Below are 27,291 nucleotides of genomic sequence, written 5' to 3' on the forward strand. Positions count from 1 at the left end.
TGATATAACAATAATAAAACAAATTAAGAGAAATTTAGTATTTTGATTTAATTTTTGCTCAAATGTGGAAAATTGATTAGATTTAATTAACAATAAACAAAAAATGTCCTCTCCCCCGTGGTTATTTGACCCTTTAACAGTTTCCTAATTCATTTTCCATGATTCACAATTCAGCTTCACTGAGTCACAGCTGAACCCTAATGTGTTTAATTCATTTTATAGCATTTTGTGTTTCCAATTCCAATGAAACAAAAACGTATAATTGAATTCATTAATTCATTCTTTGATGTTTGCCACACACACAAACATCTGGTGGATGCCAGCTGCTGTGGAATAGTGACTCCCTGCTTCTTTGTTATGAACTGCACACATTTTGTGGTGTACAAAGCCAACACACAGAGGACGCTCGCCCACACAGAGATGACCGATTCACTCAAGAGGAGAGAATTAAAAACGGCATGAAAGGGCTTCAGATATAAAAACAAGCTGTAGGCGCTTCTTGTGTTCCACATTTCCATTTTTCCATTTTTCTCCTCTCACGTTTAGTTTTTTGGTGACGCTCCGAGGAGAGAACGGCTGATGAAAGAGTGAAATACAACCCGTTTATAGCAACGAGTGTAACAGCTCAACCTCAGCGCGCTGCTCGGTCGGCCTCTTCGCGTGCCTCACATCACTGCCGATTCCCTGACACATCTAATCCTGCAATAACAACTCTGACATTAGTCAGCCAGAGCCAGCGGGCAGTTTCCCTTCCCAGCACTGCTCGCGTCTTGGACAGACAAGGCTCCTCTTTCAGTGAGGACTTCTAACAACCGCGCGTCGCTGTGCGCTAACGGTGGAGCAGGTTGCTGGATGTTGTACGTCCAGATTAGACCGGAGCCAATGGGCGGACGTGCTGCAGGTAAACAGTGGCCCAAAGAGAGAGATTAGTGGTAATCCTCTGCAGCCGTATCTCCTCTCTTCTTCTGTCTCTCACTCGCTGCTGTTCCACTGTGTCCACGCACTGTTTTAACGTCTCCTTCAGTCTGAAACGGGTTTCCTTTACGAAAAGCAGTTTGTACAAATCAGAGCAGAAATAACGTATCAGTTAAATGATTGTTCATTGCTGAGTATTTTCTTGTAAGAGCTTTCAAAAGAAGCAAAATGAAGATATGTCCATCCATCCATTACTGGAAAGTATCCTTTCCACCATTTCCTCTTTCACACAACCTTGACACTACAGATTCCTACAGAGTTTATTTCAACATTTCATGCTGCGTAGTTTATCTTCGGCGCCACATCGTCCTCTAGGAGTCCTTGCCGGCCTCTCCTTCCCCGGGTATCTTTTCTACTCTCCTCCGCTTTCATCTGACAAGAATGACGGCTTTGAAGGAGCGCTGCACCGCGGTCGGCTTTCACATGAGTGAAGCCGCCGCTGGCCTCTCTTACATAACACATTGAACCAGCAATATCATTAACTTAATCTCTGCATGGGGGGTTGGAGGAGTGATGGCAGCGGGTAGTTGGAATCGTCTGTGTTGTGGTTTTGTGTTCCCGGTTTGTGCCCGCGTGCCAGCAGCCTCCACTGATGATAAAAGGGGCTTCGGGTCGGCTAATGTGCACAGCGACAGCCTCCCGGGTTTGAGTACATCCGAGGAGAACGTGGGAGCGTTTGTGACCTTTTCACTCGTTTCTCCTTTTGCAAGCCGCTTATTAGCAATTGAACTCATCGGTGATGAGAAGAAAAAAAAAAGAAGAGTGCTCCTTCAGATCCGTTTCATGGGACTTGAACAATAAATGCATTTGTGCTAAAAACAAGGATCAGACAATCAATCAGAAGTGCATCAACAAAAAGCCTTTATGATGTTTTCTATTATCCACCGCAATAAAAATAAAACCAGGTACCCTTGAATTGTGGACATCATACAAGGAGAATAACTGGAAAGTGATCATATATGTACTGTATGTTGAGTATGTGATTTAGGGGAAGCCAATGTGGTGCTTACTCACTATCAGCTGGTTCGGGCAGAGCTGTCCGTGGTGCTGAACATGCACGATGTACAGCAGGAATAGACAACTTACAATAACCTCTGTTTTCTTTGACGGCCTCGATTTGATGTCTTTTTCTTCAATCATCCACATTTTCATTACAACTATGTAAAAACAAAAACAACTGAAATAATTGACCCTTTTTTAGAATTATGATGTTGGAACATTTTGGTCAATAAAGCTTGATACAAAAATATAGTATGAATAAAACACAATACACTTCAGAGAAAGGGCTTCAGCAAAATATGTTTCCTCCGGAACTGCAGTTCAAGATAGAAACTGTGTTGCTTCTGGTCAAAAATCCCCATGTCCCCCTGCAAGAACTGGTTTTAACCAGCTGGCAGTTTGGGGCTACGGAGCCCATTAAAGCTTTGCTTGTGCTAATTGGACTCGTGGGAGGCTGAAGAACAGACTGGGGACGGATGCTGGAGGAGAATGTGAGGTTGTGCTCAGCATCACATTCGTGAGACGTCTTCTTCTCTGTTAAATCACAGGCGGGCTGCTGGGACCAGGAGGCGACGATGCGAGTCTTCAAGCTATTTAAATTAATGTCTGTATTGAGATATTTATGTTATTCATTCAATAAGATATTAAATAAGAGCCGTTCACAAAGGCAGCTAAATACCAATTGTCTTGTAGAGAAAAAATGCATGAATGAAAACAACAGTCAATGAAAACAATGACTGAGACCGTTGTTTCAGGAGGCTTGAAGACGGCTTTCTTGATAACTGTGCGTCTTTGTCTCTCTCATTCTAGACTAACCTTGGTGCCTCCCCGTTGGAGTTGAGCACTTTTATCATTTACAGCAACAAAGCCCCTTTGAGGAGAGTTTGACCTGAGTAAGACACTACAAAGGCTGAGAATGTGAATCTATAAACAGAGAAGTGAGCAGTGAAATGAAAGCAGGATCAAAAAGCCTCTGAAGGACGGACAATAAAGGGGAATATATCAGTTTTGTTAGTGTCCAGATGTACTCTTGTTCTATAATGTGTCAATACAGCTTGTCCACTGCTCGATGGGCTGTTCTTGTCTCTGAGTCGCAGAGGTCGACTATGCTTCAAAATCGAATCCCCCGAAAGCAAAGGTGTCACATCCCATCCGGAGTCAAAGTGAACTCCTTTCAAAAATGTTTATATTATTCCTGAAGTTGGCTAAATTGATTTCAGAGTAAATGGATTATGAAATAAGTGATGTAAATATCTCTCCTTGCTATCGATCGGCTGTGCTACTGTTAGGAGCAGACTGAGGGAGAACAAAGCTTAAACTCATCATTAAAAAAGAGATTACTGTCCATAGAAATCCATTTAAATGGCTTTCTGGTGACATGTAAACACAACGCGTTTTAAGTGTGTGTGTGTGTGTGTCTGTCGGATTGGGCAAGATTAGATCACAACAACGCAAATGGGCCACTGGAGGAGCAGGAGGACGGGAGGCCCTGATTGACGTCACTGCAGCTGGACCAGGGAGGCACTTGCATCGACGCACACACCCACACACACACACTAACGGCGCGCGACAGGATGCAGATTCTACCGACACGCACGAACAAATCATTCCAGGCCTTCGTTACTGTTAAACCACCTGGTGGTACTACGATGGTGCATCCCACTGCTCCCCCCCGGGTTAGGCAACGTAATTAGGCACAAGCTGTTTCCATGACTACAGCTGGTCGAGCAGCAAAAAACGTGGCCCTACTGAAGAGGTTGCTTCAACGGCGTCTACTCGAAACTGTTGTTTTTGCTGCTGTTTTAAAGAAGGCATAAGAAGAGGCTGTAAAGCGGGGGACAAAGGTTCACATAAAATGCTGGTAAAGCACTGTTTTTAAATGTATCTACACGAAAGACACATTTGAAACAAAGTACCATGAAATAGTAACAACGTGTACTTCTAATATTTGAGTTCATTCAACTTGTGATTTCAGGGCAACGCCAGTAATTGGACACATGGAAGTGTGTTGCAGGTTTTGAAGGGTAGGCTTTAGCTCTAGAGGGAGTTGTCTATCATCCGATATATTTCCTTAAGGTCACTTGAGTCATTCGCTGGGAGCTTGTGGCCATGACGTGAATTATTTGAATCTACTGTTAAAAAAATGTAAGACAATAGATTGAAGTGAGAAAAGAAATGTGTTGAAATAGCAGGCCCTGTTTAGTGCGGGGTTAAGCTGGCTTGGAGCCACAGCACTTTGCTATAGGCAGGAAATACTGCACACTCAGTGCATCCGAGGGATTAAAAGTCCCCGTCTAGTGAAACACAAGCAACCGGGCTGATAAACAGTCAGCCAGTGACACTCATGTTGGGCCTTCGGTAAGCTTCGCTTACAGCGTAAGCACCGGCAGACAGATGGATGAGCTGAGCTGGAAGGGCTCAAAGCTCATGAGGACTCTCTCTCTCTCTCTCTCTCTCTCTCTCTCTCTCTCTCTCTCTCTCTCTCTCTATCTCTCTCTCTCTGCAAGGTCATACTGCAGCATAACAGATCACATTTACTCGCTTTGCTTTGTATCAGCAAACTGAGAACTGTGCTGAGAAGTTTGCTTAAGAAGACTGAAGAAACAACTCTTTCAACACACACACACACACACACACACACACACACACACACACATATAAAAACACTCATGTTGCCCCCCCACCCGCCTCAGAATTTTACAGCATGAGGGCTACAAAAACAGAGGCACTGCTACAGCAACACACAGCACATCCCCCGAGCTGCCTGCAACTGTATCTGCCACACCGGAAGTCAGCATACTAACTACCCCTCTGTGACTGACGTCATTGAAACAATGATACGTGTTGTTGCCATTTTAGAAACGTTATGAAGTGTAGAATGTGACATGGGGGTCATGTGACGTCATTGGTTCGCTCCCCTGAATTGATCAGTCCAGAAGACACTTCCCTGAGGATTTATGTGGGCCTAGCTGTAAAATAATCTCCTCGCCTCGGTGTTTTGTGGTAAAAGACAACGTGACAACACGATAAGACTGGTGGATTCCGACCTGCCTTACAAAAAAAAGGAAGGGAGCAGGACTTTTGGATGTGCGTGAGGTGTAAAACACACACACAAAAAGGCGCCGATGCAGCAACATGCGCTGCAGCCCGGAAAGGCCACTTACTTCCCGACGAAGTTCTCCAGCACCGAGCTCTTCCCGGCGCTCTGGCCGCCCACCACGGCGATCTGCGGCAGGTCCAGGTTGGAGTTCTGGCCGATGGCGGAGAAGGCATCCTGCATGCGGTTCACCAGAGGAATCAAATCCTCCATTCCCTGGTTCCCCATTTTTGCGATGCCAAGGGGGGGGTTGCGTAGATCTTCCTTGTCGGAGCAGCGAGGGATTTATTTCCCCACTCGCCAATCTTCCGCTTAGAGGGCGTTTTTTTTTATTGTTTCTTCTTCACTTTTCTGTCAGCCCCCTCGTGGACTGCGCCTCCTCGGCGTGTCGGACAACCTCGGCTGGAGGACCCTCTCCAACGCGTATAGTCCGCACTCTTTCTGCACCGAGCGCAGCAGCAGCAGCAGCAGGGGAGGATGAGGATGATCTCTTGTATTTCCCCCCAGGAGAGATCTCTGCAGTTCTCCGCGCACACCGCTCGGTGGCGTGTCACTGGTTTACTTTCACTGTGGTTGTCTGTCAAATTGTGAAGTTTACAGTAAACCGCGTGTGTGGGAGGTCAGCGAGAGTCTTTAATTCAAAACAAATTTTGGTCGATTTAGGGAGGTGAATGGAGACCGGGAAATAGGAGCAGATCTGTCCATGGTGCTGAAACTGTGAGCGCCAACAACTGAGGCTAGACGGCGCTATACAGCGTCTTGTGTGTTTGTTTTTATAATGCACAACAAGCATATGCGTGGATCTATCCATCCACTCGTCCATCCATACATCTACACATCGATCCATCTATCTATCTATATAGATGTAAATTCATATATAACTATGTATCGAACATATGTGTTATAACGCAGAACCCTAAAATACTACATTTTGTATAAAATTTACGAGGCCATTTGGGTTTGAGAACTAAAATCCGGCCGTTTAAAATATAGATAATACATTAAAAGCTACATTTATTAGGCAGACATCCATTTTGTTCAGTTCTCCGGACAACCACGGGGAGGCGACAGAGTGCAATAACTTTCCTACACTGGAAACGCTGGTTGGGGGTTTCTGTTTTATGCGAGTTGCACTCGGGACAGAGAGGACGTATTCAACCTTGCGCTGTGTTTTCAGTCGGCTAATTGCTCACGGATTGCCACATAACTCGGCGAAGGAAGTCGTGACCTGCGTGGCTACGGTAAAGTGTAGAAAGTACCCGAGGAAGCGCAGCTGGTTTATGTGCGACTTAGCTAGCTAGTTCGATGTGTTGCTAAGCTAACTTGTTGTGTGAGCGGAGACAAATGTAACGTTAGCTCATTTCTTTTTGGAGCAGGTGTAGATTGTTCTTTTTCTGTCACAATATTTCCATGGCGTTTGTTTTGAAACAGCATGCCGGTCTCTCTAAAGAGTTGGTTATGGGTACAAAAAACTCAATTGAGAAAATACCAAAAAAGTAAATTGTTGTTAGCGCACTTGCTAGCGCTAGCTAACGTCAGTTAGCATCACGAAATACGAGGGCGACCTGTTGTCTTTGCAGATGCGCATTGTTATCGAGCGTGTCTTTGCAAACAGAGACATCGGGGCCCATTGTGATACACCTTTTTGTTCCCTTCCATTCAGATTAATTTAACTTGAAAGGGGCGTCAAGGCGTTTGCCGCTGCGTTTCCCCGCGGTGTAACGGAGGGAATTTAAAGCCCGTGATGTTCAATCCGCACATCCATCATCAGCAGCAGCAGCAGCAACAGCAGCAGCAACAGTTTCACCAGCACCTGCGGCAGCTACAACAACTTTTCCAGCAGCAGCCTCCGCCTCCTCCTCCCCAGCCGCCTCCGGGGCACCATGTCGGCCATCACCACCACCAGGGACAGCGGTAAGCACATTAACTCGAGACCGGGGATTAGACATGGGCCTCCATGGGGGGAGACGTTCGTGGCCGGCGGCGGATGAGCGTGCGACGATTTGTTGTTATTGTCTCGGTGGATGATCTGTTTGTTAGCACCCTCAGCACCTGGGATGACTTTGAACACATTTAGTGTGTTACTTTGACGGAAGACAACTCCAAACGTAACATCGCACAGGTCCTCTGTTTGGTTGTCAAGCGATGTTTTGTGTATGCTTTATAAAAACATCCGGCTACTGCAACTTCATAGGAAGACTACTGGCCAGTCCTTTTTAGTTCTAGTAAAACTCTGTGTCTAAACCTGTCATCTTTGTTTCCTCGATCTGTAATCCATGTTAAGAGCGGTCAGACAATACAGGGCTCTCGTTTGTCCGATCTAAAAAGATCGTAGCCGACCCCTCTCACCCCGGACAAAACCTGTTTGTGGACCTTCCATTGTCGTACTGTCTGCTGTTACGCACCAACCGCCAAGTCAAATTCCTTGTATGTCCGACATATTATGGCAATACATGTTTCCTGATTCCTGAGGGCCAAAGGGACAGGCCGTGTAGCTTTATCAGACTAGCCCTCCATATCGTACCTGTTGTTTTGGACATATTCCCTTGCTGTCATTTGATGAAACCCCTTTTTTGATTTTTGACCTTTGCCTTGTGACAAAGATTTTATTGTTCGGACGGTTGTTTAATTGATTTAGCATGTGATTATATCGGGTCATGCTTGAGATTGTACGACCATTGATTTCTAAACACTTGCCGTTTAAAGGTCATTGAGTAATGCACTATTACGTTCTTTAAAAAATATGGAAGGAAAAGAACCTCTGATAAAGGATAATCCATGTCAGAGCTGTAACACAGTTATCACTATAATAAGGAAAAATAACCCGGACTGCTTGTGTTTAAGAAAACCTGTGTCCGCACATGTCATCAAGTCATTTGGCTTTTCACTTTGTATTTTCTGCGTCAGGATTTCAGCTGATCTAAAAATGGTACAGATGTGTCAAATAAAAATCCCGGTTAGTAAGATGATTTTACCCAAAGCGCTGCTCCATTTTATTTTATTTATGAATTTATTTTGCAGGGGCAGTGCACACCAACAGTTCTACTGTAAGTTAGCCAGAGAGGCTAATATCCATCTGCTGTCCCCGGCCAGATGATTTACACTTGTTTATTTGTTGTGCAGATCTATTCCTGTTGGTTCCCAGGGAGCTCCTCCGCCCAGGATGGTCAACCTGTGCCAGGCAACCCAGACTACCCTTATTGCCCCCAATCCCATGCTGCAGGGGGCCCTACTGATGCAACAGATGCAGGGTATGGTTCGGACTATAGTGAACACACACACAGGGTTATGATGTTTTCTTTGCTTATTTTGTTCCACGCTTTGCTTCAATCCAGGTAACATGCGGGGCTTCAGGATGGGTGGACAGCAGTTCCGTCAGTTCTTCACCGCTGGGTCCAGGTCCTCTCTGCTCGGGCCGGTTCCCATGGGAATGGCCATCAAGTCCCCCATGATGGGATACCCAGCCGGTCGGCAGTTCCACCCGCATGCTCGCTACTACAACAACACCGCAGCGGCTTCTTCCATCACTTCTGCTGTAATTACAACAGCCACTACTACATTACATTGATTACAATCACTTTGTGGGTTACTTTCTGTCAAGCTATTAACGTACACCATATTTGCACAGTGGACAAATGCAGCAGGTTCGATTGACTAGATCAGAATCAGTGGAAATGACCTCATCGCAATATAAGGTGATTTCAATATGGTCCACTCAAAGAAAAACTAGTGTAGATGAGAGAACAACAAGCATCAAACCATTGGCAATTATAAAATGTCAGCATATCATTTCATTGTAGCGAAGGCCAATATGAACCAAATACAATAATATAGAGCAGAAAAGATTTATCAATAAGTAAACCAGTTGACCGTGGGTTTATTGTAAATTAAAATATAATCAGTCAGTTATCGTCAAAGCCGCTTGTCCTTTGTACAGCGCCGCGGGGGGCTGGATTCAATTCAAAATATTAATGTGTCTAAACCTTTATATTTTCTGGCTTAATGGAAAAGATCCATATTGTTTTGATAGTACAAATGGTTAGGACCCAGTCTTCAACAAGTTGACCATGCTTTCATATCATTGTAACAGTTGTCATTAAATCTAACAACATTATTGAATTACAGGGGCTATCATTAGTTATTTGTCAACACAGCCTTCGGCGCACATTAAAAATCAATTATATCAAGCTCATTATGTCTAAATGGTGCTTTTGTTAAATTCCCTTTTTTAGTCTTCATCTTCCTCTCAGACTTTGATGTATATCAGTAATCCTGCTGTCCTTCTTGTGTAGGACGCCGCAGCTCGCCAGCCCGACAGGAAGAGAGACAGCGACCACATGGCTTCAGGGAGCACAGACGATCAACCAGCAGCCGGCGGCACCAATGAAGCTTCTGACAAAACCGACACAGGTAGCGCTCCAAGCTGACCAGCTGCTTATGGCCGCCGGTGATGCAGCGCCTGTTGTATCTCGAATTGGAGCCGATCGATGGTTGACATTTGTTATTCCTGCTGTGTGTTTCCAACTTATTTTTCTTCTAAATAAAAATCTTTTCAACCTACAGATGGTGCTGTGGGAGGAGTGGATGAACCCACACAGCCCTCTGAGGAACAGCTTGAAGAACCTGAAGTGAAGAGGCTGAGGACAGATGGGTAGGCAAAACAATTTCTATTACTGGAAATGTATTTGTGCTGGGAAAATCATGAGTGTCCACCGTCTTGTCAATGGAAGTAGCAAAAGAATCAAACCGAAAACTTACATCTATTTGTTCTTTTACTCTGGCTGTTTCTCTCAGGTCAGAGGAACCCAAAGACCAATGTGTTGTTGAGTCTCTCCCCATTGCAGATACTGACGGGGAAGTTCTGTCTTTAGAGTCCAACAACCCAGAGGACAGCCAGCCTGACGGTAAGACACAGAAACCCAAAGTAGAATGTTTGAAATACTTTTTATTGTAGTTTAGGTCAGTTATGATGAAAACTCTCCATAAACGGTGTGTTTGGTCACCTCTCTTCTTTACCCAGACTCCCTCGTTCTGGAAGAAGGAGGCTCCACGAGGGCATCGGATGTGGTTGTGGCGCTGGAGAAGAGCGTAGCTGCTGATGTAAGAGGAAACTATTTGAGATGTCATTTTGGGCCCAAAGCTGGTTGCCAGCATTTGTCAACCTCCTGTATAAAGGTTCTATTCTTCCTATCTCGGTTTATTTATCTCATGACACTGGATTAAGTTCTGGTTTGCGACCTCTCTGTAGGCGCACAGCTGCTTGTTGGCACCGTCCCCGTCTGGCAAGCCGAGTGAAGATGACCAGCAGGTTGATCTACTCCCGGAGGAGATGCCACACGGCAAGGCCTCACCCGAGAACCAGGAGGGCGAAGAGGAGGGCGTAGTGGAGGGCAACAAGTTTTACTGCTATCTCTGTAGCATTACCTGCTACAACCAGCAAGTAGGTTAAATGTGCACACTCGTTAAGATACGTAAGGAAATGGTAGAATTGGGTATTTCTTTTTGCGGAGATAAATCGCCGATAAAAAAGAAAGAATTCTGGCAAATTTATTCAACTCTTCTCTTCAGTCTTGTTTTTTGTTTTTCTTCAGAACTTCAGGAATCATATGAACAGTGTTTCCCACCAGCAGAGGATGATGGAGATCCAACACATGAGCAACGCTTGTCTGGTCACCCTGCTGCCAAGAGTGCAGGAGTCTCTACAGGAAGCAAACAAAGACGGGTACGTTTTGAAACCTACAAATATGCTTTCGCTTTGTTTTTTTGTTTTATATTCTTAATCAATATCGAGTTTGGACGGTTAGAGATAATTAAACCCTTTTTTATCTTTTTGAGGAATGGCTTTTAAAAGGAGTAAATTATCCATGCAATAATGATTGTAACTGATGTGTGTGTTTTCTGCAGCGTAAAGAGGGAAGACTCAAAGCTCTGGTGTCCCACCTGTCACACCCACTTCACCTGTAGCATCACAGACCACCGTCACACCGAGGAGCACAAAGTAAAGCCACTCACTTTATAGACTAGTGCAATTCCATGCAAACGTAAATGTTGAGTTGAAAAAGTGTTTCAATGCTTTTTGTAACATCTGAATAATCCACAATGATCCGGTGTCTCTTCTTCTCTGCTCAGCTCGCCAGCAGAACAGCCATGTCCTCCTGCACGGTCTGCAAGAAACACTTCAGGACCTCCCAGATCTTTGCGGAGCACTTGCAGTCCCAGGAGCACAGGCAGAAGGTGGAGAAGGTGATTTAAAAACATGACTATAAATACATGACAAGCAATTATTACTCCCTTAAGTCAAGAGGGAATCAAATATTCACACGGAGCGTGCTGCTGTTGAATAGCTCGGGGAACAGGACGACTGCGGGGCCTTAGGCAAGCTGAGCACGCCGGACGCAGAGGGCTTCACATTGGAGGAGTCGGAGTTCAGTGAGATGGAGGAGGAACGACCAAATGAACAGGTGATTTGCATACACTCGTTTTGTAATTCCCTCCAATGAGACGTTTGGGAGGATGTACGCCAGTGAGCTCAACGTCCCGAGATCTTACTGAGTTCAACCTCACTTTTGGATAAGATGTGAGATTAACCCTACTGGTACTCCTGGCTGGTGCATTCTGTCGTGGTGCAGTTGTTCACTGTGTCTCTGGTGACTTGGTGCAGGATGACTGGTCCTGCCACAAAGAAGTGACTTCAAAGGACATGGCCAGCGATGAGGAGTACGACTCTAACACCGTCTACGGTGAGTGATCACAAACTCCAGGGGGTTGAATATTTTGTGTGGTCGTCTCTGCTTATCCTCGTTGGTTTGGGTAAAGTGCTGACATTGAAGTGACGACTTTTCTTGCGTTCCCTTTACCGCAGGGTCCGGTTTTTTAGTACCAGTCGCAGGTTTTATCTGCAGACTCTGCAACAAGTTTTATCACTTTGAATCTTCTGCCCTACACGGCCACTGCAAAACAATGAAGCACTTTGAGAACCTCAAGGTTGGTGTTTGATGACTTCTCTTGCCTTGTTTATTAAATGACTCATGTTTTACTTTTGAGTATATTATTACTATTTGTGTTACGCTGTTTGTGTTAAGTAATTAGTTTCATTCATTCTATCATCACAGCTACAATCCAAGAATTAGCTGGTGTGCATTAACTCGCGTGTAAGATTGAGGGGCTTCAATGAGAGTTCTCCTTGAGGGATTGAATATTACAAAATATCAAATTTCCATTGTTTGTGTATGGATTCTCTTCTCAGAAGTACAGAGACTTGCGGAGTCAAAAGAGTGCAGCCGTTGAACCTTCCAGAGAGTCTCCCCTAGCTACAGAGCGCCTCCGGCCCCTAACAGGAACCACCGCTGACTGTTCTGCTGAAAACTCCCACTCCGATGACACTGGTTTAGGGACGGACCTGAACTCCATGGATCCTATCGTTGCGCTGAGCGCAGTGAACACGGAGACCGAAAGCCAGCCACAGGAGGAAGCGGCTGAACCTGACCAAAACACCCGGGACGCGGGCGACACGGACCAGGAGCTCTGCCTCCATATCAAGGAGAAAGAGCGCACGTCCCCGGCCTCCGCGGCTCTGGAGAGTCCAGCTGAGCCGTCTGCCGGTAGCACAGAGGAGGCGGAGTCAACGGCAGCAGCTGATGTAGAGGAGGAAGCTCATGCAGAGGAGGAGAAGGGGAAAGCAGCTGTCCCACGGAAAAAGAAGGCAAAAACAACATCCAAACGCAGGTCAGGGAGGGCCGGAAACAGACGTTGAGTCAAAAATAAGATGTGGGAAGGAGAGGAAACCTCTAGGACCAGACGGGTCAGTATTTGAAGAGGTGCATTCGTCAAAACCGAGACGAAGAAGTGAACAGACCTGCCTCTCCATGTTGGAAAGTCTGAATCAAGCACAAAACAAGAAATAGGAGGAGTGCTGGTACTTCACAGTGTAAACAAGACCTCTTATTTGATGCTCTCCCAGGGTGGGAAATTAGCACCTGACGCTATCGCATACATGTTAAATCAGTGACTGGTGGGAACGTATGTTTATGTTGGCTCCCATCGAATCATCTCTAGCCTCCACTTTAGATTACAGCGATCAAAATGCGATCATTACAACGTAAGCACACGTAGCTCAGAACAAACCCTTTTCCTTTCATTCAATTAAAGAAATACATTAATGTGAAAATACACAAATGGCAGATAAAAATTACTTTTGGGCCATCAAGGCTTCTTGGCGCTCTAGGTAACAACCACTGGATGAATTGCCCAGTGACTTGGCGCACACACACACACACTCATGTGCCAATCCGGATGGAAATTGGAATTTCCATAGTCATTGTGAGCATGTCGGCTTGTTGGCTTGAGGATTTGTCCCAAAGCACCACTGTGCTGGAGTTGTCCTCTCAGAGCTGCCGGCATCGCTCTAGACTTGTTTGTATTGTATTTGGAAAAAGCGGTACACCATCAGAATAATACTGAGCTCCATTAGAATGGGATTGGGAAGCTAAATTTAATTTATACATTATTTAACAAGTAGTATTACGTGAGTTTTCTAAAAATGATAAGGAAAACGATATAATAATCCATTTCATTTATTAGGTTACCTCGACCATATTTAAAAAATCAGGTTATGTTATATTTGTCTTTCAACTCCATTATACTTGTGCCCTTTTAAATAGCTGGAATTGCTTTTGTCCCTTAAAGGAATGGCGTCCAGGCTTTTTAAATGAAGCTGGGTTTAAGAGGAGAAAGAAGGGTCTGGATCTTCTGTTTACCGGTCTGTGAAACTTTCATACCGAAAAGTGAATTTCCCACCCTGGTATCCTCGATTATCACAATGTTGATTGTCCGATTTGTCTCGCTAGATAAATAACGAATACAACCTTCAAGCGGAGACAGTTTCAACATCTCTTACAACTTAGCACATGCTTTTAGCGAGCTGACATGTAGAATTTAACCGATTTGAAGGATTAGAGCGAGTGGTTTAAGGAGTGTTGGAATGGATGAAAGTCTCATTACCGGTTTCTTTTTTTTGAGTTCCAGTTGATGATCAGGTCCACGCCAAGTAGTTCTAAGCAGCTGTGTCCTTCTCACTAAAATGGGATCAGCAACTGGATCAGTTTTAATTTCATTTTAATTAAATTTTTTTATGTATTGGGATTCATAACGTTCTGTAGGAGCTGAACTCGAGCAACTTGTCGGAAAAAACATTTCACATCTGCGTAAAAAAAAAGAAACCCTCGTATTCATGGACAAAACTGCATCGTGTGCATTTTTCTTATTTTGACATTTGAAGAGCTTGTTAGACTGAAAAGGTTCATTTCGTTTCCATTGAACGATAATGCAGTTATTAGTAGATGCTTGTTTTTTTGCATTGCTTTTCTTTTCTTAATGTTTTGTTGGCTTTATACACTGGATAGATGGGATCACAGTTGACGTCATGAGAGGATGAGAAACTGTGCCGTGTTTGGAACTCCTTGCAAACCGTAAATTTCTAATTTTGACTAGCAGTCCCATTTGGTAGATTCTACAAATGTATATTTATAGTTCCTTTATTTCAGCAGACAAAGATTCAAGACTATTGTGCTTTGCTGGACACATTGGAGGATGTTTTAAACCACAATCTGTGGTTGTATGACGCATGTAGAAGCTCTTGTAGTCATAGTGGTGACTGTCACATGGTTAGTTCTGCATCGTGTTCTGGCTGAAGCAACAAAACATGAAACTGCTTTGAGAACAGAAGGGAGAGAAAAACAAGGGCATGTAAAGGATCATTCAAACTCCGCTGTAAGTTTGTTGTATTTTTATTCAGCTAATGACTAAATTGAGATGAACAAACAGGTGTGGTTTTCTAACTGCTGGAAGTTGTATGTATTTTGGTTTTCTGTTTTCGAGGGTATCATTTTAATTTATATTAAAATGTCTGACAATTCCCACACTTGACTTTGTGACTATCATTTGAGTTACACATGAGCTCATTCACAGCCATAGCAGGTTAATACATTATTATACATCATTACTTTTTGGGATAAATCAAAGAGGAACAGAGATAAGCTATCACAAAGCAACACACGTACACCAAATGGATCTGCACAATTCAAAGAAGTTTAACTATGACCCCTATTTGGTCAAAAAGACAAATGCTTGAGATCAGGATGAACTCTCGAGGAATGTCAAGTTACTGTCAAGTGACATAATCAGCTTCTCAGATATGACCATCAACACAAACACACCGTGACAGTCACAGGTCACTACGGCGTGCAATTTGGCTGCTAGAAGTCAAACAATCTGAACCCAACATCAGCATTTCACAGCTCAACAAAGAAAACCACGTTGAGGTGATTGAGAAGCAAAATGTCACATCTGCCGTTTGTAGAAAATAAAGAATCCGATAGGGTGGAACCTTGCAGATTAAGGGTCATTTAGTCCGACACAAGAGTGAGGAGTTTACTAAATATTTCGATCACTCATTTGGAATCCTCATTTTCGTTATTCACGTCTTCCTTGACGCCCAAGGAGGGATCCCCGTCTGCAGGACGTTGCTCTTCCTGGGTCTGGGAGCTGTGCCGTTGGGCCTTGAACTCCAGCCTGGCTTGCTGGTTCGACTCCATTAGTTCCTGCAGTTTGCCATTAAGTGAATCATTGCGATCATCCAGGTCATCGAGGTAGGAGTTAATCTGATCCAGCATGGAGTTGATGGATTCGTACTCTGTGGATACGCAGCACCAAGATCAGATCAAGACATCTTAAAATCAGAGTAGATTTGACCTGTGAAGAAATTACTGCGTGTTTATTTTTAAATACCCTATAAAACTTCATAAAAAATACATTTTAAATTTGAAGAAATACAAAATATGGACTGATATTGCTTTTTAAGGCCGTTGAAATCAAATAGAAGCTTGCTGGCCGAGCAAATCCTTATTCTGTTAGAGAAATGGAGGATTTGAACAGGGATCTCCAGTTGAAGCTCATTGGCGCATTACCTTCGTCATCAAATTCATCTTCGTCGTTGATAATACCCTCGTCAATTGGGATATTTGGATCTCCATTTGGTCCAGACATAATCAACCTTAATCCTTCACGTTAATTAACGTTACTTAATAACAAAGTGTCACGCTTACAACTAGCTGCCGAATGTTAACAAATGACTATCGCTAGCTAGGTTGCCAGCTAGTTAGCATTTGCAAACTAACAAGCAAACGTTCAAATTCAGCAAAATGATGAACTAACGTTAACTCAATATAAAATATGTAACGTATTGTTAAATAGTTTGTATAACTACGGACTCCAAGAGGAAGTCTCCGATGGCGCTAGCTAGCTTGACAGTTGTCATTGGTGAACGTCAGGTATTTGTTTACTGACGTGTTGAATGCTGGGAAATCTGTGGGCGGGACTTTAACGTCACGGTAAAGATATTGTTGTAGTGAGAAAGAGCACTCACTCTGTACAGAAATAGAGATGATTAGCCGAGTTCAAATGTCTTAAATCCTACACCTTAAATAATCTTCCCGGAACAACAAACAGAGTGAGCCATCTTCAATCGTTCTTTGTTATTCCGAGCTGTCTGATGACCTCAGTCAGCTGAGGCCTGACATACTAGCGCCTGACATAAGCCAGTAAATAGTTATGTTCACACTGCATGGTTACCTGAGCTTACTCCGTTTATTGTCACAATAGTGGCAGATATAGACTTCAGTTACGGCTCTGTGCTGAAGCAGCAGATGTAATGTGTTCCGTTAAACAATACTATTTTGCTGCTTTATTTTATTTAATGAGTTTCCCCGGGATAATGACTGCAAAATCGGTACCCCCGAATCCATTTGTTTTTTGAAAGATAGCGTGATAATTGCTGAATGCCTAATTCGGACCTTCCGCACTGTAGTCGGTGGGTGGCGCCACATATCATGTAACACAGTCAGCGTGGACGACCCACGTGTACTCATTTCCTGTCAGGGTGGACCGATCAACACTCTTTGAAAAGTCTTCCTCGGAGAGTTTCTACGCCATGGACGAGTTGGCTGCGGACCTCAGAGCGTTTCTCCTCAACCACCCTTTTCTCCAGCTTACAGATAGCAAAAAGGTTCGCCAGCTAAATCCGCCCGATTACGCGAAACCCCCCACTGTCGCGCGTTGTTATGCTAGCCGCGCTGCTAGCGTTTCCCCCACGAGCCGCGACAGTTGCGCTGTCTGCTAAACTCTATTTTGTGGTTTTCAGATAAAATGCACTCTGAACGGCCACGAGATGCCGTGCAGCCTGACGGAGCTGCAGAATTTCACTAAAGGGAAGAAATATGTGACACTGAGTGCAGCCGCGGAGTTCAACTACAGCCAGTATGAACCTCATGTTGTCCCCAGCAGTAAACAGCCGTAAGGAGGAATTCCTGACATTTTTCCCCTTTGCACCGTAAAAACACCTTCCTTATCTTACTTGACACAGTCGCAATTGTTAAGAAATTGCTCCAGATGACGACACTGCTTTGCATTTGTTTCATTGTGTAACGGATCCGATGCTTCCTGTCTTGTTTTCCCAGTAAGCAGTTGTTCTGTAAACTGACCCTCCGACACCTCAACCGGCAGCCACATCATGTCCTGCGGCATGTCAACGGGAAACGCTTCAAGAAAGCCCTCTGCAAATGTCAGTGCATCGCTTATCTACATGCACTGCACTTTCCTTCGCCGCCTAAGGAGACACGTACGCTCTCTGCGTGATGCTCACCGCCATTCAGGAAGGAAATCAGAGCTATCTCTTGTACATCTGTTGATGCCATAGTTTATAATTTGCTTGGCCAAGATTTTCAAACCTATTTCTGTAAATGAACAAAATCAGAACAACAGCACTGCCATCTCCACGTCATCCAAGCAGTTATCAAGTCACAATAGTCTCGTGGAGTTTTGATTCTAACTTGATAGACATGTAATATTCAGTCCTCATCAAGCTGTATGTTTGCACCCTGACACAGTCAAATATTTTTAATTGGAATAAACATCACCCAGATCAGAAGCTCTTTTAATATTCCATTAGTAATGTCACTATACAGTCCATGTCCACCGCTGATATATTGGAAAATTCACACCGTCAACCTGACCGCTGACGTGACGCGTCTCCTCTCCTTCCTGCCCTAGATGAAGAGTGTGTGAAGCAAGGGATTGAGTTCGTTCCAGCCGCGCTGAAACAAAAAAGGCCCAAAGGCACCAGAGAAGACCCTCGCGAGAGGCCCTCAAATCAAGGGAGTAAGTCGTGGGAACCCTCATCCAGCGACGACGACCAAAGCGACTCCGAAGACAGCATGAGCGACCTCTACCCTCGTCAGTATGCCAAGTGTCTCACTTAGTACGATGGCTGTTATGGTCCGACGGGCCGTCCTGAGTCCGCTGTCTGACTTTGCTGCATCGTGTGTTTCTACAGCGACTATGTTCACTTTGAAAAACCAGGCTGAAGACGCTACGCATTGTGTTGATAATGAGGCGGAAGATGACTTCAAGACAGACGAGGAGGAGGAAATGGAGGTGGAATCGCAGGGCCTGCAGAAACGGAAGAAGGTCTGTGGAAATATGAGATGACATCTTTCATGTGAAATCAGTTCAGACTATTTCCTTGACTGCCATTAATGCTGTTCTCTCTTTCAGGTACAAAGCGGTGGTTTTCAGAAGAAATTCAGAAATAATAATTACAAGAACAAATCAGGGCGCAAGAAATCTGGAAAAGTCCCAAATGGAAAATAACCGGCACAACGGCATTCTTGCAGTATTTTTGGAACTGTTAATTTGTCAGGAAGCGACTCTGCACTCCTAGGTTGTAGAGTAGTATTCCTCTCTGAGCCGGCCTGAACTTTTGTGCAGTTGAACACAGAGTAGATTTTTCATATTATTAGCATATGAAAGGTCTGTTTACCAAGGTGTGATGCTGCAAAGTTCCAAAGAGGCTGATTCACGTGGCGCAGTGTCCACTGGATGAGTTGTGTTGTATGGTTTGTCCAGGTGTGCTGATGTAAAATACAACTGTTTGGACTGGAAAACATTGTGTGTGTTTTTTTTCACTATAGATATATCTTTGATAAAAAATAGGAATTACCTTTACAAACAGCAGCTGTGTCATCATGTGACATTGAAGTACTATTTATAAAATCATTTCATTCATTTGTCAAGAGAAATATAGCTTAACATGCATCTAATTTTCATACATCTGTTGCACACATACTTGCTTATAGGGTTTAGACATTTTGCACCGGGGTCTTCATTACATGTCATTGGCCGACGCTTTTATCCAAAGAGACTTAAATTGCATTTTTAACCCATGGTTAATCAAATAGACAATATAGAAGCTGAAGGTAGAGCATGAAAAACAAAGAAATGATAACAAAACCTCAATAAATATGTTCAGGATGAACAGGTTCTGCCAAAAAACATTCAATCAAGAAATATCACTTTGTCTCCTGCCACTCGATGCAGCAAGTTCTTGTTCTGATGTAAAGGGTAATTTAAGATTCTGACATCTTGTCTATCACTTTTGTGTTCTAAACATCTAGTAGTAAATTACATCAGCTGGAATAATGTACACTAAACTACAGTTTGTGAAAACAAGTTTTTTTTTTTTGGTTGCTTGGCCAACCGAGTCCACGTCAAGAGTTTCTCTGTGTCTTTGGTCTCTACAGTTAACAAGCCGTCAGGCCCCCTTTTACGCCTGCACGGCGTTCCCCTTCACGTGGCTCCGCTCTCTTGTTGCAGTCTTGTTCATCATCTTTACTCCTAGTAACCAACAGCCATGTATTTGTGAGTGAATTAGCAGGGCTGTTAGCTGAAGGCAAAAAGCAAAATAAGAAAATAAGCTACGTGGTTGAAGACATTTATGGATTTTTCCCTGCATCTTAAAAGACAATGCTTTCACCCACAAGCTTTTACATTCACTGGGTTTTGACTGTACATCCATAGCATGGACAGACCTGTTGGAAAGCACTCCGTCACCGTCAACATCATCGAAATCCCACAAGTACCTCCAGTACAAGAGAAATGGCTCAGCCCCCAACACTAAGATAATCATGATGGTTTCTGCAATATTCATCTATATGCAATGCTTTTTTTTGTCAAGTTCTAATTATTGTATGATAACAAAATCATCCAAAAATTCTGCAGGCTGATCGCTTTGCCACCGGAATCATAACTAGAAATAGAAAATGAACTTTAAATATAACATGTGAAATGTTTGTTTGTTTTTGAATGAAAGAGCTGTTCAATAGTGAATAGCTCTTCATTTTCATAATCGTAATTTTCATTAATAAAGGATAACAAAGTTTGAGAAACGAGTCGAGATCTGTCACCAAAGTACAACCTTCTACACGCGGTGCACGGATTACATCCGCAAGGTTGAACACGCGTTACAAATTATAGTTAAAAAAATAATAATTCAATTCGGGTTGTAATGATCGTGTGTTTTTGCAGCACGCCGCGGCGTCGGGCCCCTGGACGGATGAGTATACGTGGCATGCAGCCGTTGCTGTAGCATGTAGGGGGGGCTCTGTCGCTCTCGGCTAACCGCGGGGCATTGTGGGGCGGAGGCGGCCTTTTCTCTGCGTACAGCCGGTCGGGGAAAATCTTTTCAAGTAAATAACGTTAACTGGGGGGGGGAGGAGCAGTCCTAGTGCAGCCTGCGACAAAACAACACATTCAAAAAAAGTGTGTGTCGCGCTGAGCTTTAGCTGTTAAAAATCGCATTATTACACAAACATGGGACAGGAGGATCTCATGAGCACAGCCGAAGACGTGGCGGACCAGGTAACTTCGACCGTAGCACGGCGGTCGGTCGCGCTAGCCGCCGTTAGCATGGTAGCCGCTAACTGCGTTAGCTAGTTTAGCCTCAGAACCTAAAGTGACGTTCGGCTTTTGACGTATTAACGTATCTGCACATTTACAGAATACAACCGCCTGGCGTTCTCCTGTCATTTTTTGTTTAAATCAACGACGATAGCTAATTTGTAATGACAAATATCGTACTGTCATGTGTCTCCAGTTGGATCACTCAGCGTTCACGCCGACCAAAGTGAAACTGATGTTTTTATTTTACCAAGCTGTCTTAACTTCACCACACCGGGTATACATATGGCTGTACCGGTTAACTTGTTGCCTTGTATCTGCCTGGTTTATTGACAGTATCCCGGCCAGACCGTTCCAGACAGCAGTTGTGAAATGACTCCGTTAAGCCTCCCAAGTTCTGCGCTAGCAGTTAACGGTTATGTGTCAACGTGTGATTTAACCACCTCATCGGTTGCCATTGCTCGTGGCTCAGTGTAAGAGAAGCATCGGTTTTGTTTTTTCTCCCTAAACCTAATGTCTGCTTGTGGTCTTGACACAGCGTGTCCATCTACACAGCTCACCCCATAAAGTGGACTTAATTAAACATACCACAGCTGTTTTTTTTTACTGCATCTAATCCACTGAGAGGGGAGCTGAGATGCAGAAATCCGATTACAGGTGTGCATGTGACCATTGTAGCAATGCAGGCGAGTTCCATATATTTGGTTTCGTATCCTTGTGCAGTTACTGCTTATTATTTTTATTTGAGAAAGTGACTGTGGTCTGGCTCGTAAGAGGCCGGTGTGCTGGACATTGTGTCTTTGCGGGGCTGGACAGGCTTTTTAATGGTGGCCGTCACCGTTATTTAAATCAAGTCCTACAGTCAGTTCTGTCCGTGTAGGTTTATGGCAGCTGTGTTGACTGAGCTCGCTCACTACACATGTCACAAATACTGCAGGGTTTTTTTTCTCCTGTTCCCTAATCCAATATACAAACAGATGACCTAAACTCTGGTGTATTGTATAACATTTAAAAAAAGGGAAGTCTTGCTTGGTTCTCTTTGTAATAGGCCCATAATAGGGACCTAAATCACCAAGGGGCACTAAGCTAACGTGTTACTTGCTCCAAAATGGTCTATTTGCAGACTGTTGCAGGGCCTCGTTCCTATTGGCTGCCATGTCGTCCATTCATGTCCCACGTGGAAGTCACAGTGGGAGTTGGTGGACGCCGATAGGCTGTCGACGTCTTCCAGTGCTGATGTGGACCGCTGTGTGGGCGGGGCCGTGGGCACGTTGCTGCACCTCTACTGGGTCACTGTACTGACTGAGGATCTGTTCGTTAAATATGTTCGCGAGAAGATTGCAAGGCGGTTTCTTTCTGTTGTGCAACCAAATGCTGTACTGCAGCTCATGGCAACACCAAAAGCACTTTGCATTCAGAACTGTAGCTGGGATGCACAGCAGTTATTGTCTCGCCATTTGTGGGCCGTGACAGAACTTCAACCCTGCTTTCTTATAAACTTCAATGTGTTCAAATCCAGTTAAGTGTTTAGTTAGTACATTTTAGCATCTTGTCTTATTGCTTAAATATTCAAGATGAGTCATCTGTAGGAGTAGAACATTGTATATGGTATGATCTCTTCGTCTCTTTTTTCATTTCTGTAATATTTTAGAGAGTGAATAACCTGTGTTGATGTTTCAAACGGCACCTAATGTACCAAACTACTAATCTGGTCTAACTTAGTAAAGTAAATACAACGAACAGTGTGTACTTTGAATTTACTTACTAAAACAAAGTAAAAAAATAAATTAAAAAAAAGCTGGTTCACAAGTTGGAATTCCACACAAAGCTGCCATTCCTTTAAATAATGGACTGTTTATGTTACTGTACAAGAAGTTACAGATCAGAATATTCTTAGTCTAAAATGGACTGTTCATGAAATCCAGTTGTGTGTGTTGCAGCATGGTCACCCAGTAATATGGTTTCCTGGTCATGTTGTTGTAAGCAAGCTCAGGATCGCATCAGAAACCACATCCTTTGACTGTTCTGTACACTTCAAACCTCCGTTTTTCTTGTCAATCATTTCCTCTTCACTTTTTCTCTGTTGCGCAGTTCCTGAGGATAACCAAACAGTATCTGCCCCACCTGGCGCGTCTGTGTCTCATCAGCACCTTCCTGGAAGATGGCATCCGCATGTGGTTCCAGTGGAATGAGCAGCGGGACTACATCGAGGCCACCTGGAGCTGTGGCTACTTCCTGGCTACGTCCTTTGTGCTGCTCAACCTCCTAGGACAGCTGGGTGAGACATGACCTGCTGTCCCTAGTTTTTGTGGCGTTATTGGGTGGTGTGTGATTCCAAAACTTGGAACCAAACTAGACCACCGCCATTGTGTCTACAGTTTGCAGAAGGTTATGCAATAGATTGAAACAAACACTGCAAACTTGCTGTCATGGGTGACCGACAAGACTGGTTGAAGGAAGCCAAGTGGCAGCACACTTTCCCACAAATCGGTTGCAGTGTTGCATCCTTAAGCTCCTTGAACTTTGAAGCAAATAGGTGGGAAGTTTACACACTGTTGAAGGCATTGATCAAAAATGTAGCAAGATCTCATGTTCTGTTCCAGTAAATTCTGGAATAGAGGCTACAAAGCTATATTACCCTGGTTTCCTGTCCTACGATTCTATGACCCCTTTTGATATATTGCATAAGAAAAGCTGCATCGTAACAGCAAAATTCACGGAAAAATAACTGAAATGAGGGGTTTAATCATGTTTAATAAGTTAAACATAAGACACCGTCTTTCTTGTCTGTCTTTCTTTGTCTTAACAGGTGGTTGCGTCCTCATCCTTAGTAGAAATTTTGTACAGTATGCCTGCTTTGGACTATTTGGCATCATAGCGCTACAGGTGAGGACAATTGCATTACAATGACATTTTTTATTTTCACCAGCAATGTGTCTTTTGTTATCTGATCTGGAATGTCTTTTTTTCCCCACCAGACTGTTGCATACAGCATTTTATGGGACCTCAAGTTTTTGATGAGGTAAGTGTCTCTGTGTATATGTTTTAGTTTTTTTGAACCTATAAAGTACAACAAACTCTTTAAACAAATTATATATCTGGCTGCACCAGCTTATTGTCTCCCAAACATCCTTGGCCATCCGTGAATACCAAATTGTTAATTCAGTGTCTTAATAGAGTATTCATTCAAATGTGTGGAATAAAAGGTCCAAATCAGAATATTATTTGCCAAAGGGGTGTACATTCATTGTAAATCCTGCACTGACGGGTGTTTTCTGCTGTGATTTATTTGCATTTCCCTGCTTGTGAACATACAGGAGAAGTGTCTTAATGACTTCTACAGCCTGCAGTGCTTTTTTTAATGCAGCATTGAACATTTTGTCCTCCTAGTGAAGGAGGACAGTTCATAATTGTTAAGCAGGCACCAACAATTAGTCACCAAGACCTGTGATTTTATTTGAACGGCAACAAGTCATCGGCCGTTAGAGAAATCCCTTAAATACATATTGTTCTGCTTCTGCAGTCTTTACTTTTGCACCTTTTATGCAGTTCGTACTAAGTTACGGTGAACTTGAGTTCTGAAAGGCAATTTAAGTTATTAATGATTGATCTTTTGAATTAGTTTAAAATACCATATTTAGACATTTCAAAAATAAAATAAGCCTTGTTGGGGTTTACATTTGCAATTCTGTTACAAAGCGAGTAAGTGGCTTATTGAACAAAATACACAGATTCCTTGATATTAAGGAAGCATAGTATTGTCAATGCTTATTTCAGTCGGTTGTACAATCAGCGGGACATCTGACTGCGTGCTCCGTAATCGAGGGATTGTTTTGCAGAGGTTACAGACACTGTCCAAAGGTAACCGTCCTCTCACCTTCCCCAGAAACCTGGCCCTCGGAGGTGGTCTGCTCCTGCTGCTGGCCGAGTCTCGTTCGGAAGGAAAGAGCATGTTCGCCGGCGTCCCCTCCATGGGAGAGAGTTCGCCAAAGCAGTACATGCAGCTGGGTGGTCGAGTGCTGCTGGTGCTCATGTTCATGACTCTGCTGCACTTTGACTCCAACTTCTTCTCTGTGAGTGCTGACAACGAACAATAACCCTAGTTTCATTAGGTAGACACAGACATAGTAAAATAAAGCTGTTGGACTAAGGCGAAGATGAAACTACACTTTATTCACTTATCCAAAGACTTATGACCCATGAGAAGTGTGTGGCGGTGTCCCTCTTACTCTCACATCTGTGTTTTTGACGTTTCCTGGCTTCGGAAAAGAGGCTTTGGGCCCCACGAGGCTGCGTAACCCCCCCAGCCAGTGAGCGCGGTCTGCAGCCTGTTCTCATTCCCAAGGTTTAATAAAGCGGCTTTGGCAACACCCACGGCACCTTATACTGTGACGAAAGGCAGCCTTTAGCAACTGTGTGACACTTAACAGCAGAGAGCCGGTTATCGGAGTTCTTTGTGCTTGTTTTGCTACGAGTCTCTCTGCCTGCTATCGTGTCACTTGTCGCTGTGTTGTGTGGAGGGCTAGATGTGTTTAATTGTTTTAATGGCTGTGAAACAACTAGCAAATAACTGAAGTGCTATATTAAATCTGTACAGAAATCCAAAAACAACATTTCAGTTTTTGAGACTTTCCCACTTGAAGCTTGCCCGTCAGTCAATGGCCATCTGTGTGAGTGCAAATCTTCACCCACCTGCTTTAACTGTCCCACAGATCCTGCAGAACATGGTGGGAACCGCACTCATCATCCTGGTGGCCATCGGCTTCAAAACCAAGCTGGCGGCATTAACCCTCGTTGTGTGGCTGCTGGCCATCAACGTCTACTTCAACGCCTTCTGGACCGTCCCCGCCTACAAGCCCATGCACGACTTCCTCAAGTACGACTTCTTCCAGACCACCTCGGTCATTGGTGGTCTGCTGTTAGTGGTGGCACTTGGACCTGGCGGAGTGTCCATGGATGAGAAAAAGAAAGAGTGGTAGGCCAAGCGAGGTAAAGATCAGAGGACTGCACAGCACCACTAACTTCCCCCGTCGACTGGGACTCGAAGAGCTCCCGTTCCTCCCACCAGGGTACACGTTATTTTCTTTTTTTTCTAGTTTCTTTTTTATTAATTCATTAACACCACCTCATCCATTTATGGACTATTCTTTTTTTTTATTTTATTGTTTTATATATATATTTTACGTTATACATGCCAGATTTTTTTTCATCACAAGAATACAAAAGCCCTATTTCAAAGTGCAAGGTTTATAAATGATGCATAATTCTTAAAGGTTCATTTGTTCTGTTTGCAGAAGGGATTAAAGTAATGTATCGTATTTTGTGATTATCATGCCATAAATTATAATAACTCATATTTTCAATCTGGCACTGGCTTGGCTCTGGATGCTTGTCTTTTTGGATCTTAGTGTCAGAGACGTACTCTTCATATCGAACTTGAGCACTGATTTGACAGCAGCTCGCCTCGACTCTCCAGGTGACATTTTCCCAGTTTTTTTTTTTCTCCTCAAACTGTAGCCTTTCAAACATCTTTGCATCTTCACTCTCAACTGACTTGGGGGTTGGGAGGGGGGGGGTTGGACGGGGTGTACATTCTGTTCAAATTGGTGCATTGCAGTCATGCTTAATTGAAAGTTGTTAGCTCCAGGACTTGTTTTTTGCCATTTTGTACTGTACGTCTTTGGCGAATGCCTAACTAGTGAACTGTATGTGATGGGGGAGGATGAGCGGGAGGTTCAACGTGAAACAACGTAATCTGCGATGTAGAAAAGCAAAGAGGACTTCGCAGAGTCTCTAGATATCTGGACTTGCTCAGTGTTTTTCTGCCCTGGGTAAGAAATAAATAAATAAAAAAATATATATTCAGTGTATTGATTTCAAAAGTTTATATTGTATTTTTGATCACTTGTTTTTTGATTTTGGAACTTTGTGGCGAAGAAATAAAAGCTCAAATAAAAAGTTACTGCCTTGGTTTTTAGTCCTTTTGATGTGCTCAGTCTGAAGGACGTTAGCAGAACATATAATGAAACAAATGTTAGTTCTGCCCCAATTAGGTAGCTAATGGAGTACGAGCATAAAGCTGCAAACAGTCCTCTTCAGGACTCATTATATATAACAGCTTTTCAGAAAAGAGTTATTAGAAATTCAGAAAATATTGTTTTTTGTGACTGGAGGAAAAGTTTATATGGACGTGTGTTCAAAGACTGACCTCTAATGGACAACGGTATCATAACCTTGCTGTAACAGGACTTGTGGAGCTGGTAGGGTGTTTGTTGTGTCTGTTCATATTTGTGTAGCATAATAGTATGTCACACATCACAATCAAGTCAAAAGTGGACACAGTTGATAGTGGGTTTGGCCTGCTGGGGATGCAATGGTACCTCAAAAACACCCACGGACTGAAACTATTGTACAATTGCTAACAGAGCTAG

General features: G+C 43.6%; 5 protein-coding genes across 24 annotated transcripts in view; 3 read left to right on the plus strand and 2 right to left on the minus strand.

The window, feature by feature from the left end:
- The window catches only part of dnm1a (dynamin 1a), a 39,641-nt gene extending 34,079 nt beyond the window's left edge, over window positions 1-5,562 (minus strand). For all 18 annotated transcript variants that reach the window (XR_013452481.1, XR_013452480.1, XM_078087755.1 and 15 more), the window contains exon 1: window positions 5,139-5,562. Coding sequence is in view for 16 of the 18 variants with exons in the window: in XM_078087755.1 (XP_077943881.1) it covers window positions 5,139-5,299 (161 nt within the window). In the remaining 2 variants the exon portion in view is untranslated. The remainder of the gene's footprint in view (window positions 1-5,138) is intronic.
- A 407-nt stretch (window positions 5,563-5,969) lies between these two features.
- On the plus strand, window positions 5,970-14,988 carry ciz1a (cdkn1a interacting zinc finger protein 1a). The gene is made up of 16 exons (XM_040196874.2): window positions 5,970-6,312; window positions 6,735-6,985; window positions 8,195-8,322; window positions 8,407-8,606; window positions 9,364-9,481; window positions 9,635-9,722; window positions 9,866-9,975; window positions 10,092-10,171; window positions 10,320-10,511; window positions 10,663-10,793; window positions 10,976-11,069; window positions 11,201-11,314; window positions 11,416-11,532; window positions 11,733-11,811; window positions 11,934-12,055; window positions 12,318-14,988. Exons 2-16 carry the CDS (start codon window positions 6,816-6,818, stop codon window positions 12,822-12,824), a joined length of 2,250 nt encoding a protein of 749 aa, XP_040052808.2. The 5' UTR covers window positions 5,970-6,312; window positions 6,735-6,815; the 3' UTR covers window positions 12,825-14,988.
- Window positions 14,841-16,610, minus strand: bbln (bublin coiled coil protein). Its single transcript, XM_040196881.2, has 2 exons — window positions 16,036-16,610; window positions 14,841-15,761 (listed from the first exon to the last, which is right to left on the minus strand). Exons 1-2 carry the CDS (start codon window positions 16,112-16,114, stop codon window positions 15,520-15,522), a joined length of 321 nt encoding a protein of 106 aa, XP_040052815.1. The 5' UTR covers window positions 16,115-16,610; the 3' UTR covers window positions 14,841-15,519.
- A 311-nt stretch (window positions 16,611-16,921) lies between these two features.
- Window positions 16,922-19,068, plus strand: surf2 (surfeit 2). 3 transcript variants are annotated; one of them, XM_040196880.2, is made up of 6 exons: window positions 16,922-17,132; window positions 17,268-17,419; window positions 17,584-17,687; window positions 18,176-18,358; window positions 18,459-18,592; window positions 18,680-19,068. In XM_040196880.2, the coding sequence occupies exons 1-6, from the start codon at window positions 17,058-17,060 to the stop codon at window positions 18,773-18,775; spliced, it is 744 nt and encodes a 247-aa protein (XP_040052814.2). In that variant the 5' UTR covers window positions 16,922-17,057; the 3' UTR covers window positions 18,776-19,068. The 3 variants fall into 3 exon arrangements, with proteins under 3 accessions (XP_040052814.2, XP_040052813.2, XP_077943883.1); XM_040196879.2 differs by having other exon boundaries at window positions 16,997-17,132; window positions 17,584-17,744; XM_078087757.1 differs by lacking the exon at window positions 16,922-17,132 and having other exon boundaries at window positions 17,317-17,456; window positions 17,584-17,744.
- Window positions 19,069-20,450: 1,382 nt separating this feature from the next.
- surf4 (surfeit 4) lies at window positions 20,451-26,818 on the plus strand. Its single transcript, XM_040196878.2, has 6 exons — window positions 20,451-20,821; window positions 22,952-23,138; window positions 23,670-23,746; window positions 23,839-23,882; window positions 24,747-24,933; window positions 25,573-26,818. Exons 1-6 carry the CDS (start codon window positions 20,774-20,776, stop codon window positions 25,837-25,839), a joined length of 810 nt encoding a protein of 269 aa, XP_040052812.1. The 5' UTR covers window positions 20,451-20,773; the 3' UTR covers window positions 25,840-26,818.
- Window positions 26,819-27,291: the final 473 nt, after the last annotated feature.

This window comes from Gasterosteus aculeatus, chromosome 14 (assembly GCF_964276395.1).
Source record: "Gasterosteus aculeatus chromosome 14, fGasAcu3.hap1.1, whole genome shotgun sequence".
In the NCBI taxonomy this organism is placed as follows: domain Eukaryota; kingdom Metazoa; phylum Chordata; class Actinopteri; order Perciformes; family Gasterosteidae; genus Gasterosteus; species Gasterosteus aculeatus.

Bases quoted from the DNA above. Each gene is read 5' to 3' on its own strand.
- ciz1a (XM_040196874.2), top strand. From the start codon at position 6,816: ATGTTCAATCCGCACATCCATCATCAGCAGCAGCAGCAGCAACAGCAG. The intron at 10,172-10,319 runs GTAAGAGGAAAC...ACCTCTCTGTAG, and splicing joins AGAAGAGCGTAGCTGCTGAT to GCGCACAGCTGCTTGTTGGC. The intron at 10,512-10,662 runs GTAGGTTAAATG...GTTTTTCTTCAG, and splicing joins TTACCTGCTACAACCAGCAA to AACTTCAGGAATCATATGAA.
- bbln (XM_040196881.2), bottom strand. From the start codon at position 16,114: ATGTCTGGACCAAATGGAGATCCAAATATCCCAATTGACGAGGGTATT. The intron at 15,762-16,035 runs GTAATGCGCCAA...GCGTATCCACAG, and splicing joins AGATGAATTTGATGACGAAG to AGTACGAATCCATCAACTCC.
- surf2 (XM_040196879.2), top strand. From the start codon at position 17,058: ATGGACGAGTTGGCTGCGGACCTCAGAGCGTTTCTCCTCAACCACCCT. The intron at 17,133-17,267 runs GTTCGCCAGCTA...TGTGGTTTTCAG, and splicing joins AGCTTACAGATAGCAAAAAG to ATAAAATGCACTCTGAACGG. The intron at 18,359-18,458 runs GTCAGTATGCCA...GTGTTTCTACAG, and splicing joins CATGAGCGACCTCTACCCTC to CGACTATGTTCACTTTGAAA.
- surf4 (XM_040196878.2), top strand. From the start codon at position 20,774: ATGGGACAGGAGGATCTCATGAGCACAGCCGAAGACGTGGCGGACCAG. The intron at 20,822-22,951 runs GTAACTTCGACC...TCTGTTGCGCAG, and splicing joins CCGAAGACGTGGCGGACCAG to TTCCTGAGGATAACCAAACA. The intron at 23,747-23,838 runs GTGAGGACAATT...TTTCCCCACCAG, and splicing joins TTGGCATCATAGCGCTACAG to ACTGTTGCATACAGCATTTT.